This window comes from Oncorhynchus clarkii, chromosome 6 (genome assembly GCF_045791955.1).
Source record: "Oncorhynchus clarkii lewisi isolate Uvic-CL-2024 chromosome 6, UVic_Ocla_1.0, whole genome shotgun sequence".
NCBI lineage: Eukaryota > Metazoa > Chordata > Actinopteri > Salmoniformes > Salmonidae > Oncorhynchus > Oncorhynchus clarkii.
Genome location: NC_092152.1, coordinates 54,888,747 through 54,915,414, shown reverse-complemented (window position 1 = coordinate 54,915,414; position 26,668 = coordinate 54,888,747). Strand labels below are relative to the sequence as shown.

General features: G+C 42.0%; 1 protein-coding gene across 2 annotated transcripts in view; it reads right to left on the bottom strand.

Annotated features, from left to right (window-relative positions):
• Positions 1-9,994: 9,994 nt before the first annotated feature.
• The window catches only part of LOC139411301 (tetraspanin-4-like), a 110,472-nt gene continuing 93,798 nt past the window's right edge, over positions 9,995-26,668 (bottom strand). For both annotated transcript variants that reach the window (XM_071157438.1, XM_071157437.1), the window contains 4 exons: positions 21,445-21,546; positions 18,845-18,976; positions 12,367-12,450; positions 9,995-10,601 (listed from right to left, as the gene is read on the bottom strand). In XM_071157438.1, the coding sequence (XP_071013539.1) occupies positions 10,533-10,601; positions 12,367-12,450; positions 18,845-18,976; positions 21,445-21,546 (387 nt within the window). In that variant the 3' untranslated portion in view covers positions 9,995-10,532. The remainder of the gene's footprint in view (positions 10,602-12,366; positions 12,451-18,844; positions 18,977-21,444; positions 21,547-26,668) is intronic.

Below are 26,668 nucleotides of genomic sequence, written 5' to 3'. Positions count from 1 at the left end.
TGAGATAGAAACGCACATAAAGGGAACACTTAAACAACACAATGTAACTCCAAGTCTGTTGTGCTTACAGCCCAACACAGTGCAGGACGTTTGGCATTTGCCAGAGAACACCAAGATTGGCAAATTCGCCACTGGCGCCCTGTGCTCTTCACAGATGAAAGCAGGTTCACACTGAGCACGTGACAGACGTGACAGAGTCTGGAGACGCCGTGGAGAACGTTCTGCTGCCTGCAACATCCTCCAGTATGACCGGTTTGGCGGCGGGTCAGTCATGGTGTGGGGTGGCATTTCTTTGGGGGGCCGCACAGCCCTCCATGTGCTCGCCAGAGGTAGCCTGACTGCCATTAGGTACCGAGATGAGATCCTCAGACCCCTTGTGAGACCATATGCTGGTGTGGTTGGCCCTGGGTTCCTCCTAATGCAAGACAATGCTAGACCTCATGTGGCTGGAGTGTGTCAGCAGTTCCTGCAAGAGGAAGCCATTGATGCTATGGACTGGCCCGCCCGTTCCCCAGACCTGAATCCAATTGAGCACATCTGGGACACCATGTCTCGCTCCATCCACCATGCACCACAGACTGTCCAGGAGTTGGTGGATGCTTTAGTCCAGGTCTGGGAGGAGATCCCTTAGGAGACCATCCGCCACCTCATCAGGAGCATGCCCAGGTGTTGTAGGGAGGTCATACAGGCACGTGGAGGCCACACACACTACTGAGCCTCATTTTGACTTGTTTTAAGGACATTACATCAAAGTTGGATCAGGCTGTAGTGTGGTTTTCCACTTTAATTTTGAGTGTGACTCCAAATCCAGACCTCCATGGGTTGATACATTTGATTTCCATTGATAATTTGTGTGTGATTTTGTTGTCAGCACATTCAACTATGTAAAGAAAAAAGTATTTAATAAGAATATTTCATTCATTCAGATCTAGGATGTGTTATTTTAGTGTTCCCTTTATTTTTTGAGCAGTGTTTTCACGGTGGGAACCACACATGCAGAGATAATCCCTTCACCTACTATGCGTCTCACAAAGACACGGCAGTTGGAACCAAAAATCTCACATTTGGGACTCATCAGGGCAAAGGACAGATTTCCACCGGTCTAATGTCCATTGACCCAAGCAAGTTTCTTCTTATTATTGGTGTCCTTTAGTAGTGGTTTCTTTGTAGCAATTCGACCATGAAGGCCTGATTCACGCAATCTCCTCTGAACAGTTGATTTTGAGATGTGTCTTTTAATTGAACTCTGTGAAGCCTTTATTTGGGCTGCAATTTCTGAGACTGGAAGTTATCCTCTGTGGCAGAGGTAACTCTGTGTATTCCTTTCCTGTGGCGGTCCTCATGAGAGCTAGTTTCATCATAGCGCTTGATGGTTTTTGTGACTGCACTTGAAGAAACTGTAATGGGAATTTTAATGTTTGTGCTTTTCTTCTAATTAATTTCTGTCTTCTATTAATGTGCTGTTCTAATAACCCATTTCTGTGTTCATGCACAAATCCTCACTATCAGTAGCTGCAATTTGGCAGTACGCCCAGACCGCGTTTTGAGAATGAACTAAAGATTTCTCAGTTTCAAGGTCTAAGTTTAGAGAGAAAGAAGCCTCGTGATGTATTGGTCTGTCACATGTTATGAACTCGTATTGGCCTGTCACATGGATGAAACAAAACGGTAATGATGAATTAATTATGCTAAATCATGCAAATACAGTGCCTTGCGAAAGTATTCACCCCCTTGGCGTTCTTCCTATTTTGTTCCATTACAACCTGTAATTTAATACATTTTTATTTGGATATCATGGAATGGACATGTAAACATTTGTGAAGTGAAAAAAAGAAATACAAATATTTCAAAAAGTAATGAATCCCCAAAATAATATCTGGTGCAACCAATTACCTTCAGAAGTCACATAATTAGTAAAAAAAAAAAAAAAGTTCAACTGTGAGCAATCTAAGTGTCACATGACCTGTCACATGATCTCAGTATATATGCACCTGTTCTGAAAGGCCCCAGAGTCAGCAAACACCACTAAGCAAGAGGCACAACCAAGCAAGCGGCACTATGAAGACCAAGGAGCTCTCCAAACAGGTCAGGGACAAAGTTGTGGAGAAGTACAGATCAGGGTTGGATTATAAAAACATATCCGAAACTTTGAACATCCCACAGAGCCCCATTAAATATATTATTAAAACAGAAAGAAGACGGCACCACAACAAACCTGCCAAGAGAGGGCCGCCCACCAAAACTCACAGACCAGGTAAGGAGAGCATTAATCAGAGAGGCAACAAAGAGACCAAAGATAACCCTGAAGGAGCTGCAAAGCTCCACAGCGGAGATTGGAGTATCTGTCAATAGGACCACTTTAAGCCTTACACTCCACAGAGTGGGCTTTACGGAAGAGTGGCCAGAAAAAAGACACTGCTGGAAGGTGAAACGCCAGTCTCAACGTCAACAGTGACGAGGCGCCTCCAGTATGCTGGCCTTCTGGGCAGTGTTGCAAAGAAAAAGCCTTATCTCAGAATGGCCAATAATCGGAAAAGATTTAGATGGGCAAAAGAACACAGACACTGGACAGAGGAACTCTGCCTAGAAGGCCAGCATCCTAGAGTCGCCTTGTCACTGTTGATGTTGAGACTGATGTTTTGCGGGTGCTATTTAATGAAGCTGCCAGTTGAGGACTTGTGAGGTGTCTGTTTCTCAAACTAGACACTCTAGTGTACTTGTCCTCTTGCTCAGTTGTGCACCAGGGCCTCCCACTCCTCTTTCTATTCTGGTTAGAGCCAGTTTGCGCTGTTCTGTGAAGGGAGTAGTACACAGCGTTGTACGAGATCTTCAGTTTCTTGGCAATTTCTCGCATGGAATAGCCTTCATTTCTCAGAACAAGAATAGACTGATGAGTTTCAGAAGAAAGTTCTTTGTTTCTTGCCATTTTGAGCCTGTAATCTAAACCAACATGCTGATGCTCCAGCTACTCAACTAGTCTAAAGAAGGACAGTTTTATTGCTTCTTTAATCAGGACAACAGTTTTTAGCTGTGCTAACATAATTGCAAAGGGTTTTCTAATCAATTAGCATTTAAAAATCACAACGTGCCATTGGAACACAGGAGTGACGGTTGCTGATAATATGCCTCTGTACGCCTATGTAGATATTCCATTTAAAAAAAAAAGTTGACATTTAATCATAGTAAAAATGCCCTGTCTTATGTCTGTTAGGATCACTTTATTTTAAGAATGTGAAATGGCATAATAATAGTAGAGAAAATTATTTATTTCAGCTTTTATTTCTTTCATCACATTCCCAGTGGGTCAGAAGTTTACATTCAATCAATTAGTATTTAGTAGCATTGCCTTTAAATGGTTTAGCTTGGGTCAAACGTTTCGGGTAGCCTTCCACAAGCTTCCCACAATAAGTTGGGTGAATTTTGGCCCATTCCTCCTGACAGAGCTGGTGTAACTGAGTCAGGTTTGTAAGCCTCCTTGCTCACACACACTTTTTCAGTTCTGCCCACACATTTTCTATAGGATTGAGGTCAGGGCTTTGTGATGGCCACTCCAATACCTTGACTTTGTTGTCCTTAAGCCATTTTGCCACCACTTTGGAAGTATGCTTGGGGTCATTGTCCATTTGGAAGACTCATTTGCGACCAAGCTTGAACTTGCTGACAGATGTCTTGAGATGTTGCTTCAATATATCCACATCATTTTCCTTTTTCATGTTGCCATCTATTTTGTGAAGTGCTCCAGTCCCTCCTGCAGCAAAGCACCCCCACAACATGATGCTGCCACACCCGTGCTTCACAGTTGGGATGGTGTTCTTCGGTTTCAATCCTCCCCCTTTTTACTCCAAACATAACGATGGTCATTATGGCCAAACAGTTCTATTTTTGTTTTATCAGACCAGAGGACATTTCTTCAAAAAGTACGATCTTTGTTCCAATGTGCAGTTGCAAACCGTAGTCTGGCTTTTTTATGGCGGTTTTGGAGCAGTGGCTTCTTCCTTGCTGAGCGGCATTTCAGGTTATGTCGATATAGGATTAGTTTTACTGTGGATATAGATACTTTTGTACCTGTTTTTTCCAGGATCTTCACAAGATCGTTTGCTGTTGTTCTGGGATTGATTTGCACTTTTCATACCAAAGTACGTTGATCTCTAGGAACCAGAACGCATGTCCTTCCTGAGCGGTATGATGGCTGTGTGGTCCCATGGTGTTTATACTTGCATCCTATTGTTTGTACAGATGGTACCTTCAGGCATTTAGAAATTGCTCCCAAGGATGAACCATGACTTGTGGAGGTCTACAATTTTTTTCTGAGGTCTTGGCTGATTTCTTCTGATTTTCGCATGATGTCAAGAAAAGAGGCTCTGAGTTTGAAGGTAGGCCTTGAAATACATCTACAGGTACACCTCCAATTGACTCAAATGTCAATTAGCCTATCAGAAGCTTATAAAGCTCTTCCAAGCTGTTTAATGGCACAGTCAACTTAGTGTATGTAAACTTCTGACCCACTGGAATTGTGATACAGTGAATTATAAGTGGAATACTCTGTCTGTAAACAATTGTTGGAAAAATTACTTGTGTCATTTACAAAGTAGATGTCCTAACCGACTTGCCAAAACTATAGTTTGTTAGCAAGACATTTGTGGAGTGGTTGAAAAATTGGTTTTAATGACTCCTACATAATTGTATGTAAACTTCTGACTTCAACTGTATACAGTACCAGTCAAAAGTTTAGACACACCTACTCATTCAAGGGTTTTTCATTGTAGAATAATAGTGAATCCATCAAAACTATGAAATAACACATATGGAATCATGTAGTAGCCAAAAAAGTGTTTAAAAAATCGAAATATATTTTAGATTTGAGATTCTTCAAATATGAACTCTATCCACTGGTGAATTGGAAGAAAGTGGGTTGATTGCCATCTAAGAGCCAACATATATTTTTTTGCGGCAGTGCTGCCTGTCGGTAGTAATCGTCTCTGATTGAGAGATTCAGGGAGCTATCCTCTTATTAACTAACACATCAGATGCAAAGCATTGAATATTTACATACATTTACTTCAAAATGATTTTTATAACTTTGTCCCAGAAGCATTTAACTGCAGGGCACTCTCACACCATATGAAGGCATGTGCCTACCTGATTTAGGGGACACAGTGAACAGTTGGGAGTTGGGGCCATTTTCATGCTAAAACTTTTTCTTGGTGGTAAATACCTGTGAACAAATTTTAAATGTATAAGGTTGATGGTTCGGATTACGGGATGCCATGATCATATTTTTCCAGGTCAGTTACAGTAGATCTGTGGACCATACTAATGGCTAGCTCAGCATATATAAAGGTTTTCATATATATATTGTAGTGATCAGTCCTTTTGGGAGCCCATTTTAAATGATTCATAAATTCCATCATTGGATGGTTCGGTAGTTGGGTTTCCCAAGGGACGCCATAGGCCAGCAAAGCTGACGTAAATTGTAAATATGGGGTGGGGGAAAGGAGTTACCTGGTAATGTGTATCTTTGAAATTTTTAATGTTCTCAAACCATTACTGTCCATGATATCGGCAAGGGTACGGATTCCACATTTTAAACTTTGGGGGGGATGCAAAAGGCTGCCCTACAGATCGTAAAGCATCTCCATACTTAGCCAGTGGAGGTGGAAGAATATTGTCTAAACAAATGTATGAAATGCTAGTACCTGGTAATACAATTTAACGTTTGCTATGAATAGTCCTACGTCTTTGCTTCTTTGCAAGTTTGTTAATTTTATCTGGGCTCGCTTACCTTGCCATGTTTATTTTTAGACTGCAATATGGATTTTTAGCCCAATAGCCAGAAGGGGGGAGACAATGGAAGCATTGAACTACAGAAATTCAGCCGTGGTAATATATTAATTTTGACAATAAGATTAAAGCAAGTGGGATATTTGTCGAGGTAAAATACTTCTGACGTAGGTACCATTTTCAGTCAAAACCATTTTGCTTTCAGTTGGAAATGTCATCATTCTATAGCAGGGGTGCACAACTCAGGCCCTCAAGTCCACAAGGGCTGCACCACGTTCAGTTGCCAAACGTTGACGAACGTTGCAGAAAGCCATAGATTCCTTGTTCTACATAACATATTTCCATTTTCCAAAATCACTAGTCCTGCTGAACGCGCTACTGATTCTAGTTTCTACCTGGTACTTTATTGTGACTGGCTGGAGAGTGTGCACACCTGTTTCAAAGTAGAAATCAGTCCCAATAAAAAAGCGACAATGAAAATCTGCATGCAGCACTCAAGGAACAGAGCTGTGCACAATGTAGCCTTGGGCTATACCTACCTTTAGACACCTTTTTACAAATTAAGTGGTTGTAATGAACAAACACTGACATTTTATTTAATATAAAATATATTAGAAGACTTCAGACTCCAGGACAATACAGGGGATGTACAGTCGTGGCCAACATTTTTGAGAATGACGCAAATATTCACTGCTGCCTCAGTGTCTTTAGATATTTTTATCAGATGCTACTATGGAATATTGAAGTATAATTACAAGCATTTCATAAGTGTCAAAGGCTTTTATTGACAATTACATGAAATTGATGCAAAGAGTCAATATTTGAAGTGTTGACCCTTCTTTTTCAAGACCTCTGAATCCGCCCTGGCATGCTGTCAATTAACTTCTGGGCCACATCCTGACTGATGGCAGCCCATTCTTGCATAATCAATGCTTGGAGTTTGTCAGAATTTGTGGGGTTTTCTTTGTCCACCCCTCTCTTGAGGATTGACCACAAGTTCTCAATGGGATTAAGGTCTGGGGAGTTTCCTGGCCATGGACCTAAAATATCAATGTTTTGTTCCCCGAGCCACTTAGTTATTACTTTGCCTTATGGCAAGGTGCTCCATCATACTGGATACTTTGTTTGTCACCAAACTGTTCCTGGGTGGTTGGGAGAAGTTGCTCACGGAGGATGTGTTGGTACCATTCTTTATTCATGGCTGTGTTCTTAGACAAAATTGTGAGTGAGCCCACTCCCTTGGCAGAGAAGCAACCCCACGCATGAATGGTCTCAGGATGCTTTACTATTGGCATGACACAGGACTGATGGTAGCGCTCACCTTGTCTTCTCCGGACAAGCTTTTTTCCGGATGCCCCAAACAATCGGAAAGGGGATCAGAGAAAATGACTTTACTCCAGTCCTCAGCAGTCCAATCCCCGTATCTCTTGCAGAATATCAGTCGGTCCCTGATGTTTTTCCTGGAGAGAAGTGGCTTCTTTGCTGCCCTTCTTGACACCAGGCCATCCTCCAAAAGTCTTCGCCTCACTGTACGTGCAGATGCAACCTGCCTGTTGCCATTCCTGAGCAAGCTCTGTACTGGTGGTGCCCCGATCCTGCAGCTGAATCAACTTTAGGAGATGGTCCTGGCGCTTGCTGAACTTTCTTGGGCGCCCTGAAACCTTCTTCACAACAGTTGAACCGCTCTCCTTGATGATCTGATAAATGGTTGCTTTAGGTGCAATCTTACTGGCAGCAATATCCTTGCCTGTGAAGCCCTTTTTGTGCAAAGCAATGATGATGGCACGTGTTTCCTTGCAGGTAAGCATGATTGACAGAGGAAGAACAATGATTCCAAGCACCACCCACCTTTTGAAGCTTGCAGTCTGTTATTCAAACTCAATCAGCATGACAGAGTGATCTCCAGCCTTGTCCTAGTCAACACTCACACCTGTGTTAACGAGAGAATCACTGACATGATGTCAGCTGGTCCTTTTGTGGCAAGGCTGAAATGCAGTGGAAATGTTTTTTGGGGATTCAGTTCATTTGCATGGCAAAGAGGGACTTTGCAATTAATTGCAATTCATCTGATCACTCTTCACAACATTCTGGAGTATATTCAAATTGCCATCATACAAACTGAGGCAGCAGACTTTGTGAAAATTTATATTTGTGTCATTCTCAAAACTTTTGGCCACGACTGTACTCCTAGGACAAGCAGACTGTGAAATATCTCCAGTTCAACCATTGTCATGTTTGCAGCTCTCCGTCAGCTCTCTGTCTTTGCTGTTTCATCAACTCAGTCAGCGGCTTCAGAGAGACGAGGGAGTGGAGAGGTGAAAGAGAGCGACCGCGAGCGCATGTTTTATTGATCAAGCGCGGGAAGGGAGAAAGCAAGCGAACATGGGAATGAAGTATGGCTCCTCTGAGTGGAGGGAGAGGCATGCAGAAAGTAGGCCTATGATGAACTCGAGGCGCAATTGCAGAGGTCTCAACAAGGTGGCGAGAGTAGGGGGGAGAAAAGCATGTGCGGACATTTGTTCAATGCGAAAAGGAAATAACATATAGCCCTTTGATATGTGAAACATTTTAGTATAACCTTTAGGGTGCCTGTAGTGACTGGGGGAGGTTTAGGCATATTGCAGTTTGGTGGTCATGCAATGGGTTTTGAGGCCCTAAAGTAAATATATACTGAACAAATTTTAAGCAAAATGTAAAGTGTTGGTTTCATAAGCAATGCTAATTTCTATGCACAGAGATACCATAACGAGATCCTGAGGCCCATTGTCGTGCCATCCAAAAATATAGTCTAACTTATAGTGTAAACACCAAAGCGTGTTTTAACCCAATACACCCTAAATGATAAGATATTTGTAAATATGTATGCATGTAGGCTATGTATTATAGGTACTTATGTTTAATAGTTTGTAGTTTAGCAGTTTTTATTCATTTTAGGCCTATTAGTAGTTGTACAAAATATTTTTATGCTGTTAAGGTAAGTTTTTATTATTATTTCATTATTATTAACCAGTAGTTGCCATATTATTATTGTTATTAAGTACTGTTTGTTTTTTGTTTTTCTCATTTGGACACTTGAAAACAAGATGGTGCATCTCAAGAGATTTCATCCCGCAAAATGTTAAATAAATAAATACTGTAGAAAAACGATGAGAAAAAAGTCAAATTCATACTTAAATGCTAATAGAAAATAGGCTAAATGAATTTGTCTATTTTGCGTTTTTGGTCAATATTACATATTTGTCAATTTGGTGTATTTTCAACCAAGTATCAGTTTCAAATCATTTTTGTTTTATTACCACAAAGTCGGCTATTGAAGACTGTGTAATAGTTAACACCACAGTCTGTTAAGTCCTAGAAACATAGATATATATGGTGATGTAAAAAATATGAATCTTACTTTGTTCCCCACCCTGGTCTCCCCTACCTCGGTGTGACTGTGTGTGTGTGTGTGTGTTGCTTGCACGCCTGTCCAGTCATAGATGTTGTGGTGTACAGGAAATACACCTGTTACCTACCCCTCACTGGCTAGTGTTTAACTGTAGCATCTGAAGATGTAGGCGGTTTTCCCAGTGTTTTTGTAAGGGGGTAGATCAGCTTTAATATTGCAGATAGATTATAGCTTCCATCAATGTAATTGTCTTTATCATTTCCAATCCCACATATAATGTTTTTTGTAAATATATATATTTTCCCAGTGTTAATTGTGTAAACAGAAATGCACAGCTGCTACCAAGACTCCACTGACACTGACAATCAAAGTACATGTCAAGCTACCAAGAGAGATTGTGAACCCACAAAAACATTTCTAATCAAAGGTTGTTTTGCAGAGTTTTCTGATGTTCTCATGCATTTGGTATGGGAGACTGTGTGTTCTACCTAGCTGGGACACAGGGAATGGTTATTCATGGGGTTACACAGAAGTTGGCTCAATGTGAATGAAATAATATTGATGAGAACTGTGGGAAAGAAATGCCCCTAGGCCACAGCAGGGAGACGTTGTCGAGGATCTTGACAGATTCTGTGACAGTCAGATCTCAAGAGACATTTAGTAGCCTAGGATGACTCATGTTGGTTTTGTTGATCTGTGCAACTCGAGATGGGGCCTAGGGACCATCTTCTATTTTCAGGATATTTTGTGAACATCCAGACATTCTTAGTATTGAAGTTGCCATACTGATGTATATTATTATATTGTATACATAGTAAATCCCTACAGATTAACTTGTTTATTAAATAAGTATTATTATGAATTCACTGTTACAATGCACTATAATTTACAGTATTTCTTGACGTTGGAGTAAAAAAGAAACTCAAGGAAAAGTTGATTTGGATGAGCCAAACATTTACTAACACCATTATAAGAGCCATGCACTTTACTACTCATATGGCCTGTCTTAATAAATGCACTCTTGACCTGCATTCCTTAGCTCTCCTCTCGTTTCAAAAACACTTAAGATTATAGAATGATTCAAAATCATTTAAAACATATATTTAAAAAAGGATTACTCCTATATATTACATATATATGTTGACCACAAAATGAGCGAATAACATTTAATTCAGCAAAAAAACATCCACTGGCTCCCGATAGTACATTGTGCTTGTTTTACAGTACAGGTCATTGTGAAGATGTTACATGAGGATTGGTCGGCGAGTCGTTGGTGAGAAAGGTCCGTCACAGAGTAGAGCGAGAGAGAGAGGTGTGTGCCTCACTCATTCACAGAGTCCTTTGGGGCAAAGAGGGGACGCTGCTAGGCGTAGAAGGTCTCCACTTTGACTGCTTGGCAGAACATCGTCATAGAGAAGACCAAACCCAGAATCTACACAAAGGGAACACATACACAACCAAAACCAATGTGACACACCTACATCATCAATAAAGTGGTTGTGTCTGAATACCCATACTTGTGTCCTAAATATAGTATGGGATATTTTAGAAAATCGAGTATACTTTAATAGCCCGTATTTCATAGTAATGTCGGCTTTGACAACAGTTGATAATCAGATATGGGGATTTGCTACCAATTTTTTTTTTTCAATCTAGTATGGTTTAAATGCCAGGATGTTATACTCATTTCGGCTCTTCATCCAGTAGAATTCGATGCACACTTTTCCACAAAGTTGGGAAGAGGTGGGCTGTGAGTGATTGGCCCCAGTTCTCTTCAAGTAGCCAAACGACAAAACTAGGCTACTTAATTGGGAAGATGCCGATGGTGGTGTTCTGCTTTGGTGTTCAAATGTAGGCTAAGTGGTTTTTGTTCTCCTTAAAATTCTCACAAGTATTGCATTGTAAGCAACATCTAAATTGGCCATGGATGGAGATGGTGATTTGGACTTGTGGTTTAACTTAATTATCTGTACTGGCCAATGATTATAACTGCGATTCTTATCCAACCATTAATTCATAGATTGTTGTTCCCCTGGCCTGAAAGGATGAAAGTTCAATATGTAGCTAGATGTAGAAGTCTAATGTTAACTAGCTAACGTTGCCCATGAACGGACGTTAGGCTAGCAAGCAAGCATTTTATCCAGGTAGCTGAGGACAACAAAAAATAAAAACGTGTACTGTATGACAGAGTGACAGAATGTTTTGTCAACATGAAAGAGAGGAGGATGGCATTAGTGTTTCTCTACAAGTAGGGTGAGTAAACAGGTTTTTCTACACACACACAGAAATCAGAACCATGGACAGCCACATCCTATTTAGCTTACGTTGATTGGACTAAATTGTTTTTGGCATCTTTTCGTTGTCACTATTTGACTAAGCACAGGTGGTGTTGATGTTAAAATGTTGAAGTTAAAGTGGTGCTGGAACAGTGCAGGCAGATCCTGTTTTCTTTGCGACAGTTGTTAAGTGGTCCAAAAATGTCTGAAACGTGAACTTGTTTGACCATGCTGTAGGTCATGTAACTAACTAACTAACTGTACATGCAATATGCTTTGTGGACTTCACTGGACAGAGGTTGCTATATTTTGTGATCAAACAAAGGTGTGGTTGAATTTATTTTGATTGTTTAGCCCTGTATATCACGGTTGCAAGGCACATGAATAAACAGGTTATAGAGCAAACAACGAAATTATCACAACGCAGGTTGCAGTCGTGGCATACTGTATACTTTGTATGTGCTAAATAGTATGCAGTTTAAGTGTGTAGTAAGCTAGAATGGGTATTTGTACAAGACCAGTGTCTCCATTGAGAATAAAAGGAACAACCTCATGAATTTGAATTGGGTTTCACTGTAATTGTTAATTGAGGCCTACTTTCAAATCATCTCATTTCTTATAAATTATTAGGGATATTAGCCTGGTTCCAGATCTGTTCAATATGTGCTTTAACCAACTCCTCTGACTTTTGTTGTCCTGCCATTCATGCAAGCTACAGTAAACGTTCATATGCACAGATATTTAGAATGGAGTCTGTATAGCAAAGTTGGAAAAGCAGATACCGATCTACTGGTGCCAAGCTAAGATGTTATGGTTCCCTGTCAATAGACATCACTATAAAATGCTACCCACTGAAGCATAAGCATTCAAAGCACTTTCAACGTGCACTGAAGAGCACAATTGTGTCACCAGTGTCTGTACCTGTGTGAGTGCCGTACACAAGGCAAATATCCACAGGGCCACCAGATTCTGTTGTATCCAATCCTTCACCCGCTCGTAACATGGCTGTGGAGACACACAGGAATGGAAACAAAAGTTTTACAGCACATTATACAAAAACATCACATTCATTTATAGCATGGGGTGCCTAAGTGTAGCCTACAGCAGGGTTGGGGTACATTTCATTTTCCTTCTGTCGCTAGTCTTGGTAGACTTACAAGAGTATCGGGCCCACAGGCTCTTCTCTACACCGCCCAACACAAAGTGACACATCCTCCCATACATGCCTTTTACTCTGCAAATCATCTCCTTATCATGTTAGCTAAGTGGGTCCCATATGGATGCCTTCACTAGGGGCGGAAGGTTGGGAGTAACTTGCAGATGGTACCATTGCTCTGTGCTGGGACAACATTTAGACGAGCGAACAAGCTGAATTTTTCATGGCCAACACAAGCAGGTTATACACTTAGGCGACAACTTTTTAACATTCAAGAGACATTACGTGAAACAGTGTCACTGAAAATGATGATGTAATGTACCACGAGACAAATACAAGTCTTCACGTATAGAATTGTGAATAGTTTATATATCCTTAAAGCAGCGGTTGTTGTAATAATGAAAGATAGTGGCATAGACAACGTCAGACAGCGTTGGGACTGGCACAGAGTACATGAGCCTAGCATGGTATACGGCAGAAAGAATTTATGCCTCAGTCTTTAGCACTGCTGGTTTTCAGTCTTCCCCTATAAATCAGGGATTTAGACCTGTGACACCAGTTGAGTGGATTCTTTCACCAAACAAGGGTATTAATCAAGGAATTATATATTAATTAACTACCAGGGGCAAAAGAAAGAAAATCAGCAATGCTGCTGCAGACCTCAAGGCACAGATTTAAAAACCCCATAGAGTTGATTAACATAATTAAAAAATCCCCATCAAAATCTGTCTAAGCTAGAGATATGTTTTTTTGTTCTGTATGGGCTCAATCCACCACATACGCCCATGTTGGCCTTCCGCGTTTGCGGTGAAAAGTGACAGGGATACAGAGCTTTTTGTCAGACCAGGAGACGAAAATGTCTGTAACACTACAGAGGTTTTCTTGAGAAGACTGATTTTTGGAAATTGTTTGGGCAACAAAGTATCCCAGTATCGAAAGCAGAGACTCTCATGAACTCCGTTTTGTTCTACGACCCCCACAAGTGTCACAGGACTCGTCTAAACGTAACCCGGTACCGGTTTTAAAAAAATTTTGTGCCCCAAAAAAGTGGTAAAATGTGTAAAATAATATATAAACTCAGCAAAAAATATAAACATCCTTTCACTGTCAACTGCGTTTATTTTCAGCAAACTTTCAGCAAACTCGCGCACTAGCGACTTCTGTGGTGGGCCGGGCGCAGTGCACGCTGACACGGTCGCCAGGTGTATGGTGTTTCCTCTGACACATTGGTGCGGCTGGCTTCCGGGTTGGATGGGCATCGTATCAACTTACCGTGTAAATATTTCAACAACTGAGACATAAACTGAACACGTTCCACAGACATGTGACTAACAGAAATTGAATAATGTGTCCCTGAACAAAGGGGTTTCAAAATCAAAAGTAACAGTCAGTATCTGGTGTGGCAACCAGCTGCATTAAGTACTGCAGTGCTTCTCCTCCTCATGGACTGCACCAGATTTGCATGTTCTTGCTGTGAGATGTTACCCCACTCTTCCACCAAGGCACCTGCAAGTTTCCGGACATTTCTGTGGGGGAATGGCCCTAGCCCTCACCCTCCGATCCAACAGGTCCCAGTCGGGCTCAGTGGGATTGAGATCCGGGCTCTTCGCTGGTCATGGCAGAACACTGTCATTCCTGTCTGGGTCATGTCTGGATGAGACTGAAGGAAGGGTACCACATGAGGGATGAGGATGTATTCCCTGTAATGCACAGCGTTGAGATTGCCTGCAATGACAACAAGCTCAGTCCAATGATGCTGTAACACACCACCCCAGACCATGACAGACCATTCACCTCCAAATCGATCCCGCTTCAGAGTACAGGCTTCGGTGTAACGCTCATTCCTTCGACGATAAACGCGAATCCGACCATCACCCCTGGTGAGACAAAACCGTGACTCGTCAGTGAAGAGCACTTTTTGCCAGTCCTGTCTGGTCCAGCAACGGTGGGTTTGTACCCATAGGCGACGTTGTTGCCGGTGATGTCTTGTGAGGACCTGCCTTACAACAGGCCTACAAGCCCCCAGTCCAGCCTCTCTCAGCCTATTGCGGACAGTCTGAGCACTGATGGAGGGATTGTGCGTTCCTGGTTTAACTTGGGAAGTTGTTGTTGCCATCCTGTACCTGTCCCGCAGGTGTGATGTTCGGATGTACCAATCATGTGCAGGTGTTGTTACACGTGGTCTGCCACTGCAAGGACGATCAAATGTCCGTCCCGTCTCACTGTAGCGCTGTCTTAGGCGCCGCACAGTACGGACATTAAAATGTATTGCCCTGGCTACATCTGCAGTCCTCATACCTCCTTGCAGCACATTCACGCAGATGAGCAGGGACCCTGGGCATCTTACTTTTGGTGTTTTTCAGGGTCAGTAGAAAGGCCTCTTTAGTGTCCTAAGTTTTCATAACTGTGACCTTAATTGCCTACCGTCTGTAAACTGTTAGTGTCATAACGACCGTTCCACAGGTGCATGTTCATTAATTGTTTATGGTTCATTGAACAATATGGGAAACAGTGTTTAAACCCTTTACAATGAAGATATGTGAAGTTATTTGGATTTTTACGAATTATCTTTGAAAGACAGGGTCCTGAAAAGGGGACGTTTCTTTTTTTTTTTTTGCTGAGTTTATATTATTTCATTCTGTGAGACATACAGTGCCTTGCGAAAGTATTCGGCCCCCTTGAACTTTGCGACCTTTTGCCACATTTCAGGCTTCAAACATAAAGATATAAAACTGTATTTTTTTGTGAAGAATCAACAACAAGTGGGACACAATCATGAAGTGGAACAACATTTATTGGATATTTCAATCTTTTTTAACAAATCAAAAACTGAAAAATTGGGCGTGCAAAATTATTCAGCCCCTTTACGTTCAGTGCAACAAACTCTCTCCAGAAGTTCAGTGAGGATCTCTGAATGATCCAATGTTGACCTAAATGACTAATGATAAATACAATCCACCAGTGTGTAATCAGGTTTCCGTATAAATGCACCTGCACTGTGATAGTCTCAGAGGTCCGTTTAAAAGCGCAGAGAGCATCATGAAGAACAAGGAACACACCAGGCAGGTCCGAGATACTGTTGTGAAGAAGTTTAAAGCCGGATTTGGATACAAAAAGATTTCCCAAGCTTTAAACATCCCAAGGAGCACTGTGCAAGCGATAATATTGAAATGGAAGGAGTATCAGACCACTGCAAATCTACCAAGACCTGGCCGTCCCTCTAAACTTTCAGCTCATACAAGGAGAAGACTGATCAGAGATGCAGCCAAGAGGCCCATGATCACTCTGGATGAACTGCAGAGATCTACAGCTGAGGTGGGAGACTCTGTCCATAGGACAACGATCAGTCGTATATTGCACAAATCTGGCCTTTATGGAAGAGTGGCAAGAAGAAAGCCATTTCTTAAAGATATCCATAAAAAGTGTCGTTTAAAGTTTGCCACAAGCCACCTGGGAGACACACCAAACATGTGGAAGAAGGTGCTCTGGTCAGATGAAACCAAAATTGAACTTTTTGACAACAATGCAAAACGTTATGTTTGGCGTAAAAGCAACACAGCTCATCACCCTGAATACACCATCCCCACTGTCAAACATGGTGGTGGCAGCATCATGGTTTGGGCCTGCTTTTCTTCAGCAGGGACAGGGAAGATGGTTACAATTGATGGGAAGATGGATGGAGCCAAATACAGGACCATTCTGGAAGAAAACCTGATGGAGTCTGCAAAAGACCTGAGACTGGGACGGAGATTTGTCTTCCAACAAGACAATGATCCAAAACAAAGCAAAATCTACAATCGAATGGTTCAAAAATAAACATATCCAGGTGTTAGAATGGCCAAGTCAAAGTCCAGACCTGAATCCAATCGAATCTGTGGAAAGAACTGAAAACTGCTGTTCACAAATGCTCTCCATCCAACCTCACTGAGCTCGAGCTGTTTTGCAAGGAGGAATGGGAAAAAAATTCAGTCTCTCGATGTGCAAAACTGATAGAGACATACCCCAAGCGACTTACAGCTGTAATCGCAGCAAAAGGTGGCGCTACAAAGTATTAACTTAAGGGGGCTGAATAATTTTGCACGCCCAATTTTTCAGTTTTTGATTTGTTAAAAAAGTTTGAAATATCCAATAAATGTCGTTCCACTTCATGATTGTGTCCCACTTGTTGTTGATTCTTCACAAAAAAATACAGTTTTATATCTTTATGTTTGAAGCCTGAAATGTGGCAAAAGGTCGCAAAGTTCAAGAGGGCCGAATACTTTCGCAAGGCACTGTATATACACTGCTCAAAAAAATTAAGGGAACACTAAAATAACACATCCTAGATCTGAATGACTGAAATATTCTTATTAAATACTTTTTTCTTTACATAGTTGAATGTGCTGACAACAAAATCAAAACAACACTACAGGCTGATCCAACTTTGATGTAATGTCATTAAACCAAGTCAAAATGAGGCTCAGTAGTGTGTGTGGCCTCCACGTGCCTGTATGACCTCCCTACAACGCCTGGGCATGCTTCTGATGAGGTGGCGGATGGTCTCCTGAGGGAATTCTTCCCAGACCTGGACTAAAGCATCCGCCAACTCCTGGACAGTCTGTGGTGCAACGTAGTGTTGGTGGATGGAGCGAGACATGATATCCCAGATGTGCTCAATTAGATTCAGGTCTGTGGAATGGGTGGGCCAGTCCATAGCATCAATGCCTTCCTCTTGCAGGAACTGCTGACACACTCCAGCCACATGAGGTCTAGCATTGTCTTGCATTAGGAGGAACCCAGGGCCAACCGCACCAGCATATGGTCTTACAAGGGGTCTGAGGATCTCCTCTCGGTACCTAATGGCAGTCAGGCTACCTCTGGCGAGCACATGGAGGGCTGTGCGGCCCCCAAAGAAATGCCACCCCACACCATGACTGACCCGCCGCCAAACCGGTCATGCTGGAGGATGTTGCAGGCAGCAGAACGTTCTCCATAGCGCCTCCAGACTCTGTCACGTCTGTCACATGTGCTCAGTGTGAACCTGCTTTCATCTGTGAAGAGCACAGGGCGCCAGTGGCGAATTTGCCAATCTTGGTGTTCTCTGGCAAATGAAAAACGTCCTGCACGGTGTTGGGCTGTAAGCACAACCCCCACCTGTGGACGTCGGGCCCTCATACCACCCTCATGGAGTCTGTTTCTGACCGTTTGAGCAGACACATGCACATTTGTGGCCTGCTGGAGGTCATTTTGCAGGGCTCTGGCAGTGCTCCTCCTGCTCCTCCTTATACAAAGGCGGAGGTAGCGGTCCTGCTGCTGGGTTGTTGCCCTTCTACGGCCTCCTCCACGTCTCCTGATGCACTGGCCTGTCTCCTGGTAGCGTCTCCATGCTCTCGACACTACGCTGACAGACACAGCAAACCTTCTTGCCACAGCTCGCATTGATGTGCCATCCTGGATGAGCTGCACTACCTGAGCCACTTGTGTGGGTTGTAGACTCCGTCTCATGCTACCACTAGAGTGAAAGCACCGCCAGCATTCAAAAGTGACCAAAACATCAGCCAGGAAGCATAGGAACTGAGAAATGGTCTGTGGTCCCCACCTGCAGAACCACTCCTTTATTGGGGGTGTCTTGCTAATTGCCTATAATTTCCACCTGTTGTCTATTCCATTTACACAACAGCATGTGAAATTTATTGTCAATCAGTGTTGCTTCTTAAGTGGACAGTTTGATTTCACAGAAGTGTGATTGACTTGGAGTTACATTGTGTTGTTTAAGTGTTCCCTTTATTTTTTTGAGCAGTGTATATATATAAATATTCCTGAGCTTTCTTATATCTCCTAGATATAGGATAGATACTTAAAAACCTTATTCCTTATGATACATCTGTTTTGCCATTTAGAATGTGTTATTCACTGGGTTTCTATGGGCTATAGCCCATAGGGTTAAATACCCCTTATATTTGAATATGCCTTATACCCCAAATATAAGGCATATGAGAACAGGTGAAGCAGAGCAGTGTTTCCCAAATGGTGGGTTGGGTTTTAGCAAAAGCTCAGTGGACTGTGGGTGGATTGTCTGAGATTTATCACAGTATACTGTAATGTTTTGTTTACCTGGTTGGTCACAAGGAAGGTTTTTGGACCAAACAATTACATTTGGGCAACAAAAACAACCGCATGTGCGTATGTGTGTCGGAGAGAGGGAGAGTGTATGTGTGGGTACATGTGTGTTTGTTCGTGTATGTGTGATTCTGTGCATCTTACCGCGGTCCACCAGGTCCCTGGGTTCACGAGGCCACAGTTGTCGCTGTACTCCAGACAGCAGGAATCGGGCACGCGGCTGGCATTGTACACCTCAAACCAGTCCGTATGGTTGGTCACGCCACAGCAGCGGAACTACACCAGACAAGGACACTGAACGTTAATGACCGAACAGAGAGGAACACCAAAAATGCTACACACTAAAAGCATTCTGCATGATTCATGAACAGAGATCGTTCTCTGGCATTTCCAAATGTACGGTACCAGTCAAAAGTTTGGACACACCTACTCATTCCAAGGGTTTTTCTTTATTTATACTATTTTCTACATTGTAGAATAATAATGAAGACATCACAACTATGAAATAACACATATGGAATCATGTAGTAACCCAATTTTTTTTAAACAAATCTAAATATATTTTATATTCTTCAAAGTAGCCACCCTTTACCTTGATGACAGCTTTGCACACTCTTGGCATTCTCTCAACCAGCTTCACCTGGAATGCTTTTCCAACAGTCTTGAAGAAGTTCCCACATATGCTGAGCACTTGTTGGCTGCTTTTCCTCTCTGCGGTCTAACTCATCCCAAACCATCTCAATTGGGTTGAGGTCGGGTGATTGTGAAGGCCAGGTCATCTGATGCAGCACTCCATCACTCTCCTTCTTGGTCAATTAGCCCTTTCACAGCCTGGAGGTGTGTTGGGTCATTGTCCTGTTGAAAAACAAATGATAATCCCACTAAGCACAAACCAGATGCGATGGCGAATCGCTGCAGAATGCTGTGGTAGCCATGCTGGTTAAGTGTGCCTTGAATTCTAAATAAATCACAGACAGCGTTACCAGTCTCTTCTTCTTATTGGTGTTCTTTTGTAATGGTTTCTTTGCAGCAGTCTCCTCTGAACAGTTGGTGTTGAGATGTGTCTGTTACTTGAACTCCGTGAAACATTAATGTGGACTGCAATTTCTGAGGCTGATAACTCTAATGAACTCTAGGTCTTCCTTTCCTGTGGCAGTCCTCATGAGAGCCAGTTTCATCATAGCGCTTGATGGTTTTTGTGACTGCACTTGAAGAAACTTTCAAAGTTCTTGAAATTGTCTGTATTGACTGACCTTCATGTCTTAAAGTAATGATGGACTGTCATTTCTCTTTGCTTATTTGAGCTGTTCTTGCCATAATATGGACCTGGTCTTTTACCAAATAGGGCTATCTTCTGTATACCACCCCTACCTTGTCACAACACAACTGATTGGCTCAAACGCATTAAGGAAAGAAATTCCACAAATGTAATTTTAACATGGCACACCTGTTAATTGAAATGCATTCCAGGTGACTACCTCATGAAGCTGGTTGAGAGAATGCCAAGAATGTGAAAAGCTGCCATCAAAGCAAAGTGTGGCTACTTTGAAGAATCTGAAATATAAAATATATATCTTGATTTGTTTAAAACTTTTTGGGTTAATACATGATTCCATAAGTGTCATTTCATAGTTTTGATGCCTTCACTATTATTCTACAATGTAGAAAATAGTAAAAATAAAGAAAAACCCTTGAATAAGTACTGTATGTTAAACATATCTCTGTCACATCTTTTACTTGGATAGTTCTCCCTCATCACTCCAAAATGGTCATTACTGAATTTAAACTAGATTAACTTTGCCTGGGTGCATTTTGCAGTGTGGTAATGTATTCAATGGGGGAGGGTGGAGAGGGTTAACTTAGTCTTATGGAATGAGAACACTTGCTGCGGTTTTGACATGTGACTCAATCTAGAATTTAATCTTGAACACATGGTCTCACTCACTCACTCACGATGTGCAGTCAGTCACACAACTTCACTAATGCACACTATTCACTAATGCACACTATTCACTAATGCACACTACAAACAATCAAACTGGACTTTATAATGTAAAAAAGGGTCATTCTGTGATCAAATAGCCCAAAGTTTGATATCTTGTATCTGGTATCTTTTGACATCTCTCGGCAGCTTTCACCAGCAGTGCCTGCTGCATTTTTATCAGCTCCTTTTATTCAATCTTTTCTCTACTATCTTTCCTCACCGTGTGTTTCCTACTTTTCTTTTGCCCATGATTTGAGCTGTGGATTTTAGTCATGAATAATACAAAGCCAAGCACATCAAAGTGAGTGTGGAAACAAACAGTGTTGTTCTTCGGGGAGCCGTGCGGTCCAATTTGCATTTCTCTTACTGTTTGGCAGCCTATTTAAAGAATCCAAGGCTATTCTTATTGGTGGAATCAGGTTAGATTGCATAATCCCTTGTCCCTATGAAGTGTCCCTATGATCATGTAATTAGCCTGCAGTACTGTATTTCTAAAAACTTGGCCTCTTTTAACACTATCCTGGTCCCAGATCTGATTGTGCTGTCTTGCTAACCCCTATGGTCATTGTCATGCATTGGTATAAACAGATCTGGGACCAGGCCAATTTAAGACTAGTGTATTGTTCTACTGCTGACCACCAGGGGGCAGTCTAAGCTGGACACATTGACTTACATTTGACATTTACATTTTAGTCACTTAGCATACGCTCTTATCCAGAGCGACTTGCAAGTAGGGTTAAGTGCCTTGGTATGGACTTACATCAGTTTGTACGATCATCCAGGCGTTGGTCAAGCCTACGTTGCCTTCAGTGCCAAAGAGCTGGAGTCCCCTCTTCAAATCCCTCTGGGCATAGTGATCAACCTGGATACAAGACACACAAAGACATCAAGGTGAAGACATGGACATCCTTACTCATGCAAAACACACACACACAAACACTCTCTGTCTCTGTCTCTCTGTCTCCGAAACACACAACTTATTTACGCATTCAGACAGTCAACAAACAATACATCAATCTGATATATTGCCATTGATCCAGAGCCTTTGCTCTCTCAAAAACTGTGCCAGTAGGGTAATGCAGTCTTTTGGCATGTTTGTGTAGAGGGCAACAGGCTGACACCATCAGTGGTCTGTTCAACCCACTGTCAAAAGGGCTCTCCCAACGTTGCTAAAATCACATTTGTTTACAGCTGTTTCAACACAGCCGCAATGTAGCATGAATAATAGACTCTATACCTGATATTTTTCTGAGCAAAATAATATACGGGTACAATGTAGAACACAAAGGTAACACAAAGGATAAAAGAGCATGAGGGGAAGTGTTACTAAAATACAATTTCATGATTTTAGCATTTGTTCTTGTCTTGTATTCCCTTCTGAAAATAATAGGAGCAAAATTTGTTCTGCTGAAAGCACAACGGGCCTTATTCTGACTTGAGATGCACGCTTAACTCTGACTTTCGTGTCATTCATTGACGTCAATGGGAGACAAATTCGAGTTTAGTGCTATCTCAAGTCAGAATACGGCCCTAAGGAAATATTTCTCCTTGTATCTTTCCAGCAGATACTGGCTCATACTTCCAATCATAACTTTGCTGACACTCCTGTAACTTAAAAAATGCATGATCAAATCTGTCTGGAAAAGATCAATCCACTCTGATAATTTTTGGGGGGAAATGTGAGGGGGATCTTGGAGGCCTGGTGGCCTGGCGACTAGGAGCTTGGGCCGGTGGCTGATGGATCGCTGGTTCGGGTCCCCGTTTTTGACCTTGTGGGAGATCTGTCGACGTGCCCTTGAGCAGGGCGTTGACCCTGGTTGCTTCTGTGTGTCGCTCTGAATAGGAGTCCGTTAGATGACCAATGTGATGTAGTTGTTGAGCGGCTTCACTGCAAGTATATTGTATGTTTTAAATATTCAATAAAAAATAAATAATAATATACTTTAAAAAATTATTCTAATAATAATAATAATAATTTAAAAAAGCATATCCCGTGTATCGCCTTGGAACACACTGACTCATATTATGCCAGATCACCACAAGACAGCTAAACCTGCCATATTAGATTAGAGATTCAAAGAAGGATTTTGCATCATTTTTCAGCAAATGGCAATTGCTGCGGCCTCACAGTCTTTAAAGTCATTGCTTTGAGGGATTCTTATCAACTTGACGCTGCTTAAAGAAGCTGTTGTTTTATACACACTGTTATGGATTAGCCTGAATCATGTTGTCATCAAATGTGCAATTTAGAAACAGTGTGAAAACTCACCAAACACTCTCTCTTCCCAAAGCAGCTCATTACACAGCAGTAGAGCTATTCAAATCTTTCTCTAGGCCTCAAGGTTTGCTTCCTCAAGGTTTGCTTCTCATTCTTCTCTGCAGATCCTCTCAAGCTCTGTCAGGTTGGATGGGGAGCTTCGCTGCACAGCTATTTTCAGGTCTCTCCGGAGATGTTCGATCGGGTTCAAGTCTGAGCTCTGGCTGGGCCACTCAAGGACATTCAGAGACTTGTCCCGAAGCCACTCCTGCGTCTTGGCTGTGTGCTTAGGGTCGTTGTCCTGTTGGAAGGTGAACCTTTGCCCCAGTCTGAGGTCCTAAGCGCTCTGGAGTTTCATCAAGGATCTCTCTGTACTTTGCTCCGTTCATCTTTCCCTCGATCCTGACTAGTCTCCCAGTCCCTGCCGCGGAGAAACATCCCCACAGCATGATGCTACCACCACCATGCTTCACCGAAGGGATGCCAGGTTTCCACCAGACGTGACGCTTGGCATTCAGGCCAAAGAGTTCAATCTTGGTTTCATCAGACCAGAGAATCTTGTTTCTCATGGTTCCTTTTAGTAAACTCCAAGCGGTCTGTCATGTGCCTTTTACTGAGGGGTGGCTTCCGTCTGGCACCTCTACCATAAACGCTTGATTAGTGAAGTACAGTAGAGATAGCACTTCACTAATCAAGGCCCTTCTCCCCCAATTGCTTAGTTTGGCCGGGCGGCCAGGTCTAGAAAGAGTCTTGGTGGTTCCAAACATCTTCTATTTAAGAATGATGGAGTCCACTGTGTTCCTTGGGCCCTTCAATGCTGCAGACATTTTTTGGTACCCTTCCCAAGATCTGTGCCTCGACACAATTCTGTCTTGGAGCTCTACAGACAATTCCTTCGACCTCATGGCTTGGTTTTTGCTCTGACATGCACTGTCAACTTTGGGACCTTATATAGACAGGTGTGTGTCTTTCCAAATCATGTCCAATCAATTGAATTTGTTCTACAACTCCAAGTTGTATAAACATCTCAAGGATGATCAATGGAAACAGGATGCACTTGAGCTCAATTTTGAGTCTCATAGCAAAGGGTCTGAATACTTATGTAAATAAGGTATTTCTAAAAACCTGTTTTCGCTTCGTCATTATGGGATATTGTGGGTAGATTGATTGGGGGGGGGGGGGGGGGGGGGGGGGACGACGACGACGACAATTTAATCCATTTCAGAATAAGGCTGGAATGTAACACATTTTGGAAAAATCTGTGGGTCTGAATACTTTCTGTATTTTTTACATTGCACTGTGTTAAATGTTTATTGGACGAGGAATCAGGAAATGTGAAGAGAAGGCGAAGGCTCTATGCATCGTCCCAAATCGTCCCATTAACTAGGCAAGTCAGTTAAGAACAAATTCTTATTTACAATGACGGCCTACCCCGGCCAAACCCTAACCCGCACAACGCTGGGCCAATTGTGCGCCACCCTATGGGACTCTCAATCACGGCCGGTTGTGATACAGCCTGGAATCGAACCAGGGTCTGTAGTGACACCTCTAGCTAGATGCAGTGCCTTAGACCACCCGCTCGGGAGCCCTAACTGGTAAAATGGCAAACTGTTTATCTATGTTGGTCTGTGATAGCTCCCAGCAAGGATAGAATACTGTCAAAATGGGGTCTTTTTGTGGTTCTATTCTCTCTGTAGGTATTCCTTTTAATGTCGTATGTTTATTCAAATGCATTCATATATATTCATATTTATTCATAGGGAAACATTGACAGGAGCTGTTCACGTTTTGTTTTCCACAGTCTATTTTACTCAATGCTGCTTTGCTCCAATTCTACTTATTGTATTATGGTTTTATCTCAACCTGATTGCAATATTGAATTCTATGAAGTTTAAATCAACAGATACTTTTACCAGACGTGGGTTCAAATAGTTTAGTATTTGTACTTTGAGCGATTGGTTGAGCCTGCCTGTAACGGCTGTCCTCTTCGTCTGAGGAGGAGTAGGAAGGATCGAACCAATATGTGTCCATGTTCATATTTATTTAAACTCAGAACACTAAGACCAAAATAACAAAAATAGACCAACACAAAACAGTTCTGACTGGTACAGATACGAAACAGAAAACAACTACCCACAACTCAAGGGCAAAACCAGGCTGCCTAAGAATGGTTCTCAATCAGAGACAACGATTGACAGCTGCCTCTGATTGGGAACCATACCAGGCCAAACACATAGAAATATAAACATAGAACAAAACAGAATACCCACCCACATCACACCCTGACCAAACTAAAAATAGAAACAATCTACAAAAGCAATCTACGGTCAGGGCGTGACACTGCCTGAGTGCCAGTTGATCCTGCCTGGAGTGCCTAAAGTCCAGCTAAAGTGTTTGAAGCAAAACAAATACTATTTGAACCCAGGTTTTTTATTTTTTTATACTGTCAACACCCCTACAGGATTTCAACAATGGGTTTCTCCTTTTCACACAAAGAACAGAACATTTTATGTCTTGTAGGTAGTCCAATGAATTAGTAATTTCATGTCGCCATTAATTTAATGGGTGAATCACTATGATTAGTAGTGTGTTTTACCAATCAAACGTTTCTCTCAGCACAAAATGAAACTTCTCCATGCTTGAAATGTATTCAGGAAGTGGTTACATGACTCAATTTCAAATTGCTACATTGAACCTCAGTCCCATGCTGCTGAGGTTGAAATGTGCACCTTGTTTATGTAAGAAATATGATCCTTACTATTATATACAACAAACTGAGTTGTGCCACACATTGGAGAAAATGTCACTGTCTTTCATTTGAGTCACATTCTAATGCTTTCATCATTGACGCTTTTACAAATATTAATGAATTAATCATATTGTAAACTAATAAATTATTTTAAAAAAACACATTATATAATGTGTATACCAACTGAAAGTGACTGACACCAACTCCAGGTGACTCTGACAACTTCCATGGACATGTGTGTCTGTCCTAATATGGACAACGTACGGATCACCATTTTCCTACAGTAATTGGTTTGACCGACACGGTTTCCTAGTTGGAAAGGAACCCCCGCCTGGCTGCTGTAACTTTTTTAATGACCCTATTTGATTAGGTGGTGATGAGACTAGGTCAGCGTTTCCCAATCCTGGTCTTGGGGAACCCGAGCGGAGCACATTTTAGTTTAGCTATTGAAGTCAGTCAAAGATGGCAAGGTTGGCAGCTGTAGGCTGGCATTAGGTGCCACGCGCTGATGTGTTGAAGGAACAGATGGAAGTGTTCAAGGCCATCAGTGGAGTAGCGGTGTTGTGGGAATGAGACCCGGCAACAGAATACTGATGAAGGATCAGAAATCAGCTCTCTGGGTAAAGTTTCCTCATTATTTCGTACTTTCTCATTTATGTTGAATCAACGTGGCTGGTAGGTTGAATATTTCTGAAATAGGGCAGCAACAGACTGTACACTGTTTTTGTAACTCAGATTTCCAGCGGTAACTGATACATTTTGCGATAACGCAAGTTGACATAACCATTAACGTCATGCGCCAACTCATTTGACCACTATGACCTTGCTGAATCGTGTGTTTAGTGCTGGGCTGAAATAAAAGCCAGCACACACATCTGCCTTCCAGTACCCGTAATGGAAAACGATGTTTTAAAAAAAGAACATAGCCTTCCCAACAATAACATTAACATGTAACTCTCTTATGTACATATTGAATGG